General features: G+C 43.2%; 1 protein-coding gene across 2 annotated transcripts in view; it reads left to right on the forward strand.

The window, feature by feature from the left end:
• The window catches only part of CAMK1D (calcium/calmodulin dependent protein kinase ID), a 410392-nt gene that overhangs the window by 341444 nt on the left and 53339 nt on the right, over positions 1-15609 (forward strand). For both annotated transcript variants that reach the window (XM_058532428.1, XM_058532429.1), the window contains exons 4-5: positions 8686-8824; positions 14450-14576. In XM_058532428.1, coding sequence (XP_058388411.1) covers positions 8686-8824; positions 14450-14576 — 266 coding nt within the window. The remainder of the gene's footprint in view (positions 1-8685; positions 8825-14449; positions 14577-15609) is intronic.

The following is a 15609-nucleotide window of genomic DNA, read 5'->3' on the forward strand; positions in this document are numbered from 1 at the left end:
CTAAATACCATCACACTGGGGGTTAGGTTTCAACATGTGAATTTTGGGGGGACACAGACATTCAGTCCATAGCACATGGCCCTGTACCATCTGGGCCTTCCTCTTTCTCAACCATTCTGACCATTCCCACCACACTCCAGTCACCCTGACCTTTTTGGTCCCCAAATACTGTAAGTCCTGTGCTGTCCTTGGGGTCTTAGGGTGGGCTCACCCCTTTGCCTGGAAGCTTTTCCCCTGATCATCACGTGGCTGGCTTTTTCCTTTCATCCAGAGGGGCCCCCTCAGAGCCCACTCAAAGTGGCTGCAACGGATACTCATCTCAGGCTTGTTTCAGTTCTTTGCACAGCACTTGGAACTCTCTGATATTTTCATGTTTATGTATTTGTTCATTCATTTATTTTCTTGCTCTTCCCCCCTCACTACAATAAAAATCACAAATGTTAGGGAATCTATATGAATAGATCTCCTTTGCCCTCTTGGAATACAAAAAGCTAAAAATGATTTCTAATTATCTTTTTTGGAATGTGAACGGGCTCTTTGAGTGAGAAGAGATTAGCTATTTTCTCTTGAACTTTTGATCATGCTGATAATTTCTCAACAAATCCTTTAGTGCTTTTCTCATGAGTAATGCAAAAGTAGGATTTCTTTATCAGAGTCTCAGCAAGCAAATTTCCCAAACAAATTAAAGTGTCTTTAGTTCTTTCTTATCCATCGTTTTGGCTGTAACCACTCTTCGCCTGGCCAGCCCTGAGGGGCAGCTGGCTGGGAACTGAAGGGGTGTAGTTGGAGAGCAGGGAGAGAAGAAGATGATTCTAAGGAATCTCTGAAGTTCCACCCAAAGCAATGCGAGTTGTTGATAGATGGATGGAAAATCAACACGTACCATGGAGCTGGCCAGCATGGTATCGGAGGAATGGATTTACTTTCCTGAGCCTGCCTAAGGGTTGCAGGAAGTCTGCAGGACAGAGAATATATAAGCAGTGGGCCTCCAGAATGGCAGCTACAGACCTTCGTTGGAAGACAGTGTACACACTGTGCAAGGGACTCTAGTTCCAGGATGTCCCTCACCCCACGCCACCGTACAAAAATGGTAACACTCTCAGTAGCATCTCTTTCAGCAATGGGTTACCTTGGATCACAAGCAGCTTAGAATGAACTGTTGTCTGATGCAGCCCATCCCAGCTCCACTGCTTGGTTCTCAGATTCCTTCGTCATCTCCAGGTGCATTTTCCAGATAAGTCAGGCTTCTTTGCATCCCTTGTTCATTCCTGCCTCCACCCTCTTCTCCCTGCCTGTCATACCCTTCCTCCTAACTCCTGTCTCTCCAGTTTACTCTTTCTTCAGAAATCAGCTGACACTCTTTAGCTAAATATTGTGCAAGACTCTGGAGATGCAAAGGAAATTAAGACAGCTCCCTCGGGAAGCCTTGTCTAACCATTGATTTCTCCCTTCTACGATGTCCTGTGGTCATCCAGCTGGGATCACAGTTTGGCAAGTCATTAGTCACTGGTCTTGATTGTCAACTTGAGCTTATTTTGTGGTTCCCCAAATACAGACTAACACTGCATGCCAAGTGGCAGGCTTATAAAAAGTGTTCACTTACCACTTCTTTCATTGACTGTATTTCCCTGAAGATATTTAGTTCACCAAAAACTTCTTCATGGGGCTGGCCCCATGGCTTAGCAGTTAGGTGCGCGCGCTCTGCTACTGGTAGCCTGGGGTTCGGATCCCAGGTGCGCACCAATGCACCGCTTGTCCGGCCATGCTGAGGCGGTGCCCCACATACAGCAATTAGCAGGATGTGCAACTATGACATACAACTATCTACTGGGGCCTTGGGGAGAGAAAGGGAAAAAAGGAGGAGGATTGGCAATAGATGTTAGCTCAGGGCCAGTCTTCCTCCGCAAAAAGAGGAGGATTGGCATGGATGTTAGCTCAGGACTGATCTTCCTCACAAAAAGGAAAAAAAAAAAAACTTCTTCATGATCTCTCAAATGACTGGGCTCTGCCTGCCCACTGGGCTTTTCTCCACTTGATTGAATACGGCTCCTCCTTTAGGACAGCTCAGATTCACTTTTTCCTGCCTGTCCCCTGGGTCTCTACTGGGTATCCTTCTGTGGTCTTCCAAAGCACCTTCTCCCCACCACCCCCCAATGTCAGAACCATCTACACTGTGTCTTACTTGTCTGTGTATCTTAGTCCCCTCACTGGACCATGCACCCCTTGGAAACGAGAACAACACATTGTCTGGCTTGATACAAGATTATTTGATGATTAGGTGAATAAGAAAAAGCATAAAATGTAAATAAAGTAGCAAAAAATTGTTTTTCTCCCCCAATAAACCTTGAAAAAAATATTTAAAGAGAATACACATTCAAAGATACACTGCGTGAATATGGACTGTCCTTTATGTTGCCAAGTGTGTTAGTTGGCTTGGGATGCTGTAACAAAATACCACAGACCAGGTGGTTTAAACAACAGATATTTATTTTCTCATCGTTCTGGAGGCTGGAAGTCCAAGATCAGGATGTGGGCAGGTTTTGGTTTCTCCTGAGGTCTCTCTCCTTGGCTTGCAGATGGCTGCCTTCTTACTGTGTCTTCTCATGGTCTTTTCTCTGTGTGCATCCCCGGTGTCTGTCTCTCTCTTCTTATAAGGACACGAGTCATATTGGACCAGTACAACCTCATTTAACCTTAATTACCTCTTTCAAGGCCCTATCTCCAAATACAGTTACATTCTGAGGTTTACTGGGTGTTAGGATTTCAACATATGAAATTTGAGGGGTGGGGGACACCATTTAGACCATAACACCCAGATATTGAGAAGGCAAAGTAACCAGAATCAAAGCATAATGGAATACAAGGGGTTAAATTGATCTGGTCCATTCAATGGAGAGGCCTGTGTTTGTGTTGTGGAAATATCTGAACAAATTGAAGCCTGGCAGATATTGCGAAATTGAATTCTAGGAATAAAGATATTTTTATTATTAAAGTAGGATTTGTTGAAGGAGGAAAATATTGAGGGCAGAGGTCGTGCGAAATAAACCCTTAATCTTCCCAGAGTGGGTGAGAGAGGCCCCCCCCCGCCCCCAGCAGCAGAGTGTGCAAGTGCCAAAGCCAAATGAAGCAACGAGGATTGAGAGCATGGGCCTGGGTGGGAGGAGGGAAATCCGAGGGACTGCCGAGTGGGGACTTGATTAAGGAAAAGATGGAGAAGTTAGGCCTTTTCTTTCTCTAGGCGGAGTGAAAAAATACACGTATCTGCCGTCTGGGCCTTAGGGTTTCCCAAGTGAAAGATGCTTTGCTTGTAGCCTTTATTAATTACAGCCTGCATGTTTCAAGGGTACCTTCCCCTTAGGATTAAATGTAAATAGGGGAGATCACGTTTAGAAAACACATTTATAATCAGCCTCGCCTTGGGGCACATCAAGGCCGCATTTCTCTTGTAGCCATATCACCAGGGTCTTTTCCACTCTCGCTGCCTAGTTATGTGACAGCCTGTGTGAATTTCAAGGTGAATCTGCTGTAACACTGCTTTTTATTATTCCAGCATCCCCGCTAATATTTCTCAGACTACTGTCTCTAAAATTAACAGCACAAGGCTATATTGTGTGGCCTTGTGGGGGAGGAAGAAGTTTTCTTCAGCTCTGAGTGTCCCTGGGTCTGAAAATTAAACTGACAAAGATTAACAGGAGAAAAGCATACACGTTTTGTTGAATTTTTATGTGTACATGGGAGCCTTCACGAGACAAACAATACATTTGTGAAGAATTGACAAGACAGAGGGGTTTGGGCTAGGGGTACTTGAAAGAAGTAACTAGAAAGATAAGGGTTAGTGAACAAGGTTTGTTTGCAGAGTCCTCTGCTACTGTCTCTGGGCTGAGAAAAGTCTGTCTCCAGCAAAAGGAGAATTTATTTCCTGCCTTTAGACAGAAAAGGGGGAGCTTTGTCTTTATTTGCTACGTCTTGCTTGCCTTCATCTCAAAATGATTTTTATGTCAAAGACGCATATTTTGGAGTGACATATTCTGGTTTCCTTCAGCCTTCTTCATTTTGTTTTATTGTATCAACTTCTATTCTAGAGTAATAGATTTTTGGAGCCCATTTTTCAGCATTAGCGTAAGTACTATCTTTTAGTGAATGTGTGGGTGATATTGTTATAAGACATAAAACATTTTAAATTATAGTTAGCAGTAAATGTTAAAATAAGAGAAGAATAGCTACCAAAATCAGATGGAAAAGTTCAAGTGCATATAGAGAATAGCACGGTTTGCCCAGTACTAACAAAGTATGCGTGCTCTGCTGACAAAGTTATACTACATTACAGTATACCATAGTGGCATCAGAATTTACAGTTGACTTGATCCAGCACCTTTGAAACTATGTTTTTTGACAATTATTTCTTTTTCATATTAATACATACAGACCTAACTCATTTGTAGGCTCCCTTATAATTTCATTAGTTTGCTGTTGATGGGTATTTAATTATATCAAGTTTTTGTTTGTTATTTTACAAATAAAAGGGTTTCAGTTAGCTTGAATGTATCTTTGTGTACAAGTGAAAGAACATTTATAGGATGATTATTAGAAGTAAATTTTGGAGCAAAATGATGTGTGCATTTTAAATTTTGACAGATATTGTTAATTCCACAATGTCATATTTTTTAAAATCTAATGAAATATTTTATAGTTCCAGTTGACAGAAATTTATGATGAGTGAATCCAATTAAATAATTAACCAGTCTTAAACTTAAAATTGTGCAGTGCTTGAACTCATATAGTCTTTTTTTAATTGAAATATAATTGACATGTAACATTATATTAGTTTCAGCTGTACAATATAAGGATTCAATATATGTATATATTGTGAAATGATCACCACAATAAATCTAGTTAACAAATAGTTTAATTTGAAGAGATTTGCATTACTTAAAATTTTGCAAATAAACCGAAATCTTATTGAGATTGTTACATCAAACTATTTCACATCTGTGTATTTAAAATTCACATACAGGGCCGGCCCCATGGCTTAGCGGTTAAGTGCGTGCGCTGTGCTACTGGTGGTCCGTGTTCGGATCCTGGGCACACACCGACGCACCGCTTCTCCGGCCATGCTGAGGCCGCAATAGATGTTAGCTCAGAGCCGGTCTTCCTCAGCAAAAAGAGGAGGATTAGCACAGATGTTAGCTCAGGGCTGATCTTCCTCAAAAATAAATAAATAAATAAAATAAAATTCATATACAATGATAGCAGTACACTGTAATAGGCAAGGAAGATCAGAGACTCAGCAAACCCAAGCTCCACGGAAGGGCAGGTTGTACTAAATAAATGTCAAAGTTTGAATTGAGAAGAGAAGAGCTGTCTCTGAACAATCTCTGTCTTCTTAATCTTTGGTAGCCAGTTTATCTTTCCACGTTTGTATCCCCCAAAGCTGAGCCTCTCTCCCAATAGGTACTGTTAGTTAATTTTATTTATCAATCATTATTAAGATTCTCTTCCATTTCCCCACTCACCTGACCACGACCCTTCTAACTGCGTTCTGATGCTGTGCATGATTTAACTGGGGAGCTCCATGCATGTAGCAAGCTCGCCAAGAGAGCAATCTGTCAGTCAGCTCAGCAGCCAACCAGCCAGCCTACGTGTGGTCTGCCAGTCTGAGAATGAGATATGCGCCTCGCCACAAAGCTTGGCTTATCTCCTCATCAGTGATTCTGGGACGGTAACACTGGCCTTGCGTAGTTCACAAGTGGTTTTGAACGTAAGTGGGTATCTTGGTCAGCTCAGGCTGCTGTAACAAAGTACCATAGGCTGGGGGGCTTAAACAACAGACATTTATTTCTCACAGTTTTGGAGGCTGGGAAGTCCAAGATCAAGATGCCAGCAGATTTGATTCCTCTTAAGAGCTCTTTCCCTGGCTTGCAGATGGCCACCTTCTCACTGTGTCCTCACATGGTAGAGAGAGAGAGAGCCCCAGACTCTCTTCCCCTTTTTGCTTTTTTTTTTTTTTTTGGTCGGGAAGATTGGCCCTGAGCTAACGTGTTGGCAATCTTCCTCTTTTTGCTTGAGGAAGATTGTCACTGAGCTAACATCTGTGTCAGTCTTCGTCTATTTTGTATGTGGGACACCACCATAGCATGGCTTAATGAGCAGTGTATAAGTCTGCGCCCAAGATCTGAACCCACGAACCCTGGGCTGCTGAAGCGGAGCACACGTACTTAACCACTACGCCACCGGACTGGCCCTTCTTCCTCTTTTAATAAGGGCACTAATCCCATCATGGGCGCCCCACTCGCATGACCTCATCTAAACCTAATTACCTCCCAAAAGCCCCTCCTCCAAATACCATCACATTGGGGGTTAGAGCCTCAACATATGAATTTTAGTTGGGGGGATGACACAAATATTCAGTCCATACAATAGCCTTTTGAGATCTATGCTTAAGGAGATTTTTGAAAAGTATAAAGTGACTTGCAAATTTGAGGAATTTTTATTAGTATTGTTACATTTTTTATTGGCAAATTTTTAAACTTTCCCTGTGCCTCGGTTTCCAAAGAAACTAAATTCTTTTTGAGCAATGTTCAGAGAAATAAAGCTCTCGTGCAACTGAGATTTCAGAAGTGAGATATTAAATGTGCAGAGAATTGAGACTCTGTGACAATACATACTATAGCAGTATCTTACACGTCAACTCTGATGCCTCAATTCTTACTGCATTGATGCCCTATTGCAGTGCAAATATTATTATTCAATAGAATCTATTAATCCTATTAATCTCTTATAGATCACATAGAAGAAAAGAGGACTTTGAGAGAATGGGAAGCAAGAAAGATCAGTTATGAGGGAGGGAGAGGTCTGGCAAAGTGTGGGTCATGCAGCACTGAGGGCGGGAGGTGGAGATGGGGAAGGAGTGAGCATTCTTGCCTGCGGTCCTCCAGCAGCCTGCAGAGCAGAGGATGTGAGTAGCAGGCAGACCAGTGGTAAGAAAGCACTGGGCTACTAGTAAGGAGTGCCATTATTGGAAGGTGGGCCAATGGTAGAGGATGAAGAAGGTTCACCCTACCACTAGTAGCTGTACATCTTCTATAGTACATCCTCAGGCTCCGCAAAGTTTCAGACATTGAAACTCGTTGGGGAAAGGTTCTAGAAAAATGAAGACTGGCGAGAACTTGGTGTTAGTTGCCGAGAGAGGATATCTTGGGATTTTGGCTTACCTGAGGATGGATCATTTAGGCAACATGGTCATCAAAATATAGTCTCTCCACTGTTGTTTCAATTTCTTTTCACTCTTTGAATTGCTTTTTATTTCTCCCGAGCATCTTTCCTTTCTTATCTAGACTGCTCGGTTTGCTTAGGAAACGAAACATTATCCCGACACAATATCACTTGGAATGACTCTAGGTAATGGAAGAGACTCTAACACATAGGCCTTTTATAGCTGCAATTCTGTTTTCTTTATTAGGTTTTTAAAAAGAAGGTATCGGTGGATCAGTCACTGTGCATGAATTGCCATGACTTGCAGAAAATGAATCAGCTTTGTGTGTTGTGAATGTGTGTGTGTTACTGCTAGGCCTATCTTTTACTATATCTATTAAAGTTGTTAAAGTTGTCTGTGAAACTTTTATGCTTTTAATATTTCAAATAAATCTTTTTTTATTTTATTTTTGGAAATTTTCTTTTTTATAAAAAAAAGTGTGAATGTGTCCCTTGAAACTACTTTCCAAGATGGCTAAATTATTTGAAAGGAGCACTATTTTTCTTAGAGAAGTACATACTCTAAGAATGTGAAGGCTAAGGTGTTAGTTGAATTGTTTCTATTCAGGATGGCACAGTTCTATTACTTTGTTAAAACTCAGAGCATCATAAAATATCAAATTAAAAGGATCTATAGAGGTTGTCCACTAGGGCTTTTTTGACCTTTGCCAACCTAGGCCCCTTTTCGATAAATACAAAAAAATGTTTAATGCAATCTGAAATTCAAAGCAAATTAAAATTAAATATTGTTACCAAAAGCCAAAGCAAAGCAATTTAATAGAGTGTTGTTTTTCTTTCTTTTTTTGTAAATCACATGTGACTTTCGGGTTCTGAGGCCCCCGAGGGCATGCCTCTACCCTCTGCTGGAAACAGTTGACTAGATTAACCCCTTCATTTTACAGATAAAAAGACTGAGGTTCAGAGATTCAAGGAGTGCTCATGCACTCAGCGTGTTAGGAGCAGGACTTGGTCAAAAATCCAGACATCTTGTTGGCTGCTCAGTGCTTTGCCCACAACACCCCTTTCACCCAGGTTCTTTAAGGAATTCTCTCATGCAAAGGAGACATCTTATCCAGTGTCATCTCCCTGTATCTGATGATGCTGATATTCCAGAAGGTTATTCTGAATTTACATTTTTGCAGCAGGATGGAGGCAGAGGTCAGAAGAGACTTCTCAGGCCTGGCTAGTCCATGGGTCCTGGTTTATTTATATTGCCTTTATTTTGTTCCAGACATTTGTACTGCCATGACATAGAAATACTTCCCTGGTATGGCTTCTGGGGAATAGATGGGGCAAAATCTAAATCTGAAAATGGATTCATTTTTGAAATACAATTTGAGTCTTGTATCATATTGAAAGCTCTTATTGATGGTTTTCCCTGAACAATTCAACAGGTCCTCTGGAATGTCTAATTTGTTCTTTCTTCTTCAACAGTGTGTCTGGTGGCGAGCTGTTTGATCGCATAGTGGAGAAGGGATTTTACACAGAGAAAGATGCCAGCACTCTGATCCGCCAGGTCTTGGATGCTGTCTACTATCTCCATAGAATGGGCATTGTCCACAGGGATCTCAAGGTGAGGCTGTCGCTTAGCAACATCTTCCAGCCACTCTGCAACCCACAATGCACCTGTGCAAGAGGACTGGCTCCAGAGGATGGATGAGATTGCCTTGATGTAGATGTGGATGGAATGAACGGTGGGCGTTTGTGTACTGTTAGTTGTCGAGAGCTTTGAGACCCAGAAGTAGCTTGAAAGAAGATGAAGAGCAATGGGCCTGGCCATTGTTTAGGAGATTTTATAACCATTATGCAGCCAGAGGGCCACAGGGAGGTAGGTTGTGTATTACTTCACGCCTGTCTAAGAGGTAATTTTGTTCATAACGTATACGCCATGAAGACCCTTCTTCCAGTGTAGTTCTTCAGTCTTCTTCCAATTCCAGACCTGTTTCGGCACAACACGCTGTATGAAAGAAAAGGAGCAAGTAGGTAGAGGGCATGAGATGAGAGAGAAGGGAAATAGAAGGTTTTCAGGAAAGATAGGGTAAATGACCTACAATTACAGCCTTCTCCCGATGTCCTGTCGGTTCCTTTCTTATCTTTTCCTTATGGGCTTTTGGCATAGTGACCCTTCACCCAAAGGCACTGAAGGATCTGGGCCTTACTTGGACACATTGGCATTACATTTCTCTCCAGGTCTATGTAGATACTGAGGGGTAGATATCAAACATATAGTACCAAGGGTGGATATCGAACATATCACGTTGAGGAACAGTAAAAGGCAGTGTGGTTGACCCAAGGCCATAATCTGGCTTTATTCTACAGCAGTCACAGGTCCAGCCTTCAGAGCTCACTGCACCAGTCTAGACATAAATTCCACCCCAGCACACATACTCACCACTCATATCGTAAACACAGGGATTATGTTATACAGAAGCCATGCTCTACACAACTGTGAGAAATCTAAATCAATTTAAAGAAAAAATCATAAACATTTGTTAAAACAATTTCAGCATCTGCACACTGTCTGGTACTGGGTGTCAAGGTATTAAAATGGTGTAGCTTTTCCTTTCATAAGGACTCCCTGTAAAGTTTTCTCTTCTCTCCATGTTATCGTTTTCCATTGACTAGGGTAGCGGATCCCAAGTGTTAGCCTACATCAGAATCGTCTACAGGGCTTGTAAAAACGTAGATTGCTGGCCCCACCCCAGAGGTTCTGATTCTGTAGGTCTGCAGTGGGGCCTGAGAACTTGCATTTCTAAGGGGATGACAGGTGATGCTGATGTTGGCCAGGGAACCGCTCTTGGAGAACATTTGGGAATGTTAATCGAGTCTTTACAGCCTTTGCCCTTTGCAGGCTTCTCGATGGGCGAAATGGGCTGTGAGCGTGATTAGCTGGACTTCAGGACCTGGAGGTCCTTCACAGGGCTAGGGAAGGGCTGATAAGCTGACATGGCACCTCTATGCCAGGCAGCGGTGCCTTCTCTGCTCTTTTGTGCCCTCACCAAATGCTGATTCTATGCTTCCAGAACACAGCAGGCAGCTGCCTCTGAACAAATTAGTGTGGTGCCTACGGAGATGTGATGTGATGGGCTGGTTGTCTGTATTTATTAGAAAGAATTTCTAAGCAGATAGACCGTCTCCTAGAAGGGCAATGTTTCTTTCCCCTGTAGAAAGGCAGATTGCCTGTATGGGAAATACTGTTTTTCACACCCACGTAATGTTTTTGGAGAAGTACTTGCAGCTCGCAGCCTGGGGAGCTTTAAGATCACCAGGCTTGTCATTGTGGAAAGAACATTGTCATTCTAGGACCATTTTGTGATCTCTTTTCAGAGGCACAAAGGAGTTTGATCTATGTGGAGGAAGTTGGGGTTGGGATATTACATTTTCATAATCATGTAAGAAAGTTAAAACTATATGATCTAGGCCAGAGCAATAGAGAACATGATTGAATTAATTTAAGATTAGGGCACAATCTGGGATACTCCCCCACCCCCATATGCGAATCTATCTCCTTCTCCCTCCATAGAAGTATTCTTGTGTCTTCTCGCCCCAGGAAGCTACTAGAAACAATCAGTTGTCCTTTTTCCAAAACAAGGGACTGAGACAGGACATGTCCACTACTGCCTCCTCAGATTAGGGTACGGCTTCTCAGCCCCTGCACTCTTGACATTGGAGCTGGATCATTCTTTGTTGGGAGGGACTGTCCTATGCATTGTAGGATGTTTAGCAGCATCCTGGCCTCTACCCACTAGATGCCAGTATCACTACTCGAGTTGTGACACCAAAAATGTCTCGAGGCATTGCCAAATGTCCCCTGAGGGGTGGGGCAAAATTGCCCCCAGTTGAGAATCATCAGATTAGGAATATGAGTATATGTAACATTAACTTTATTGGAAGTGTTGATTCGGATCTTTTGAAAGCTTATTATGTGAACTATTAAAGGGTTGGGATTGTTATTCCAACTCAGTTATTGGCCACCAGTTGTCTCGCAAAGATGCCAGAAAAACAATTTTTCAGGTGGTCCTAGGCCACATAAGACCCCAGGCAGAATTGCAAGATCCCCTCCACCCCCCTCCTGGACTCCCACAGCCCTCCCACTGCAACTGGGGGCCCCCATCCAGACTATCCCTGAGCCTGTGTTCTCTCCCACTTTCCTCTGTTCCCCTTTTCCCCCCATGAAAAGCCTTGCTGCTTTACTAATCTTGAGACAATTAAGAGTGTTGATCTAAGCTGTGAATGTCCAGTCGGTTTAACCCTCCTTGGTAATTGTCCTCAAAAGAGCACTTTGTTGACCCAGATCCATCTCCTGTAGGAGGAATGTGTCAGGAGGGATGTTGGCTCTTTGGCAGTCTCTTGCCTGGATGCAGGCTTGTTTAAGAGCTTGAGATCACTGACTTTCCACTCCTTGCTTAGATTTACAGCTGCAGAAGTACTGGGACAGGAAGACTGAAAATCAGAAACTTAAAAAAAAGTTTTCTCTGTACCCATGAACAATCCTTACTGTTCATCAAAGGATAATCAGTAAATATTCAGAGAAATCATGAACCACATGCACATTCTGATTAGGTTATTTCCCCCACTTTCTGAGTTTTATTCTTATTTCAACTATTGATTGGCCGATTTTGTTCTCTTTTAAATCTCATTGAAAGCATCCTCAAGCATACAGTTGATTTTCTTCTAATCTCATGCTTTGTCCGCAGAATTAATGTCACAGTGAATGTTAAATGCCGTTTCTTTTTGTGTTTTTACTTGGGATGAAAGATAGTATTTTTTTCCTTTGGCTTCTCGTAAAGAAAAAATTTATTCTGACACTTGTTAAAATGGTAAGGAAGACTATTCAAGACTACTGCAAGAGGGGTGTTGCAGTAAGGGAGAGATTTGGACTCAACTCCAAGTTCATCAAGAACACGTCGGGATGTGGCCATTGAGCAGAGTGAGGGGTCATGGATGGAAAGTTACTAAGAGGAGACTCAAGGGCAGGGGGATTCTTGCTAAAAGCTGGCTAGAGACTTAGACGTTGGCAGACTCTCTCCTTTGACCAAGTCCACTGGCTCTCCATCCTTAGTCCATTGGCACTGCCCACATAGTCCAGTCTTAGCAAGAATCCCACTGAGTCACTTTAGCGAAAACCCCCCACCCTTGATATCTGATCGGTTCCTTATCCCCCACCCTCCATATCCAACCACGCTGCCTGCCTTTAGCAAGACTGCTCTCAAGTTGATGTAGCCAGAATCCCCCTTACCCTTGATGTCCTCTCTTAGTAATTTCCGTCCACTGACCCCCCCATCCTGCTCCTGGGCTATAAATCTCCACTTGTCCTCGTTGTATTAGGAGTCGAGTCCAATCTTTCTTCCCTACTGCAAAACCCCACTGCAGTAGTCCCCCTGAATAAAGTCTTCCTTACCGTCTTCAACAAGTGTCTCAATAATATTTTTTAACAGCATCAAAGGTGGAGGGGTGAAGAACTCGAACAGATATGAAGGGTGAGGGATTCTTTCTAAACCGATTTAGCAGGAGTCTTGCCAAGACTGGGCTGTGCAGGCCTGGCAAGGACAGGAGGGCGAGGTTGAGGCCTAGTCAAGAAGAGGGCTCAGAGGAGCCTGACTAAAGTTTGGTCAAGCAGGGAGTCTTGGTCAGACCTCAGAATTTCTTCACAGCAGTGGTTGCACATCAGAATCTCCCCATGGAGTCCTAAACTCCAGAGGCCTGGGCCCAATCTCAAATCTACTGCAGAACAATTTCCCCAGACATTTAGTACTCTCACAGGTGATTCTGTCACACAACTACGCTGAGAGCCACTTTTCTAAACAAGTCTAGTCACCCTACGTAAGAACAGTTCCTATAATTCAATACTTAGGAACCAAAGATTCACCACAAACCACTGACAAGAGAGACTATTGCTTCACTCTTGGGGTCGGGATGAGAGCCAGACAGGAAGTGGTGAGTTTCCCAGTTCGGATTCTTCCCTGTGCGTTTCCTTTAAGGTTAAGTGTAAATGAGAGACACAATTACTTACTCACTGGGTGAATCTTCAGAATTTTCCTGGTGGGGGCACGTTACTGGACAACAGCAGAGGTGTTGTCCCCCAGTGGCAGGTACAAACTCTGAGGCCGTAACATCTCCCTCAGTCTCCATAAGCCCTGCCCCCATTTTTTGCTGAGAACAACAAGACTGTCCAATTTTCCGTGAAACGCTATGCAGATGAAGCTCTTTTGTCTCCCTGCTCCATCCCAGGAGCGCCGCCCCTCAGCCCCCACTGTGTAGACACCATGGAGGGGCCACTGATGTGCAGAACTATTGCTGTGTGTCGTGCGTTACTGCTGCCTGAGCTCTGTCGTGTACCGTTCAGGGAGGCAAGCGAGAAACCATCATTGTACAGAAAGGCAGACAGAACCTCAGAGTACTTAAGGACACGTGGCTGGAAAGTGCAGGATCGTCCAACTCCAATTTGTGCTGTCGTGACCTCCCTCTACTTCCCAGGGAGCGGAGTGAGCAGGTGTCAGCTGGCTCAGTACAGGGGAAAAGGCCACACACCTGCCAGAACTATAGGACCCGGGATTTTACGAGGGCAGAGAGAGACGCTGGGTTAGGGAAAGTTTATAACAAGGGTCAAAAAAACAGAACAGAGTAGCACCTGCAAAAGTAATTTTATTTCTGGGAATCCCCTTTCCCCTAACCCAAGAAATGTGCCAACAAGCCTGAGAGGCATCAGCTTTCTAGGTTGCCTCAATATATGGTTATGTTTTTTGTTTTTTATTTTTTGGTGAGCAAGATTGGCCCTGAGCTAACATCTGTACCAGTCTTCCTCTGTTTTGTATGTGGGACACCGCCACAGCATGGCTTGATGAGCGGTGTGGAGGTCTGGGCCCAGGATCCAAACCCGTGATCCACGGGCCACTGAATAAGAGTGCACAAACTTAACCACTGTGCCACCAGGCTGGCCCCTGGTTAATTTTTTTAATTACAGAAAATACTGATAAGGGAAAGGGACTAACATTTATTGAAAACCTATAAGTGCCTGATACTGTGCAGGACTGTCTACGTTGCTGTTCTTCAACACGGCTTTTTCTCATGCGTTGACTATGGTTAAAGGTCAGGTATAGTCTTTAATTGTAGTGGGTTTTGTGATTTGGTGAGTCGCCCGCAATGAACCCAACTTTAAACACAGTTTGTAAATTTTTTTTCCTTATCTTCTTTCTAGCCTGAAAATCTGTTGTACTACAGTCAAGATGAGGAGTCCAAAATAATGATCAGTGACTTTGGATTGTCAAAAATGGAGGGCAAGGGAGATGTGATGTCCACAGCCTGTGGAACCCCAGGCTATGTTGGTAAGGATGTGTGAAAGTGTGTGTGTGTGTGTGTGTGTGTGTGTGCGCGCGCGCGTCCCCACATGGCAACTTCATCTGTCTTCTTAAGCATTTGAGCCTGGTGCATGATCACAGCTGCCTTCATTTCCCTTGAGGGAAGAATAAAAAGATTGAGAGACACTGGAACGAGTTACAAGGGAAGTGATTTCCCCTGAAACCTTTTAATAGTTGGGTCGAAATCCTGTTTGATTTGGGTGTGGGCCTGACTGGAGGCTGGGAGTTGATTTAGATGAATTCCCACGTTCTAATACCAGAAATATTAGATGTATATTTATGTTTTCAAAGGATTTACAGTGAGACACTGAGATAACAATCAGGTGCAGACACAATAAAACACTTAAAATGTTGAAATAGAAGCAGCCAGAAAGAAAACATTGGTAGGAGGAATCTGGTTCAAACCTTGACGAAGTCACTCTCTTGAATTGACTAATCCTGATTTGTACTGGAGAAGCCAAGAATTAAGGTTTTTCCTAAAATCAGAACCCCAGATCCTTTGTACCAAACATATGGAATGCAGAAAAGGCTACAGCAGATCTGAACACTTGCACACTGAGATTCATCTTCTGTCTTCTGGGGACCTGGAGAAAGGCCATTGGAACTGTTTGTGAAGTTTTTGAGACTTCCATTTACATGAACATATTTATTCAGCAAATGTATACTAAAGTCCCTACTGTGTACCAGGTGCTGTTCCAGGCACTGGGGTGAGGGCGTGAATGAGACAGAGTGGGTGCCTATCTTCACGGAGCTTACATTTTAGTTGAGAGTGACAGCAAACGAAGAAATAAATAAATGAACAGGATTATTCAGATCATAATAAGTGCTACGAAGAAAATAGAATGGGGGCAAGCGATAGAGTGACAAGGTGCGAGGAAGGATTAGGACGGTTAAGGGGACAAGGAGGAGAAGGGCATTTGCCTTAATGATGAGAAGCAGCCAGCATGGGAAAGTTAGGGGACAGAATGTTCCAGGTAGAGACATCAGCTTGTGCAGAAGC

The sequence above is a fragment of the Diceros bicornis genome, chromosome 36 (genome assembly GCF_020826845.1).
Source record: "Diceros bicornis minor isolate mBicDic1 chromosome 36, mDicBic1.mat.cur, whole genome shotgun sequence".
Classification (NCBI taxonomy): Eukaryota; Metazoa; Chordata; class Mammalia; order Perissodactyla; family Rhinocerotidae; genus Diceros; species Diceros bicornis.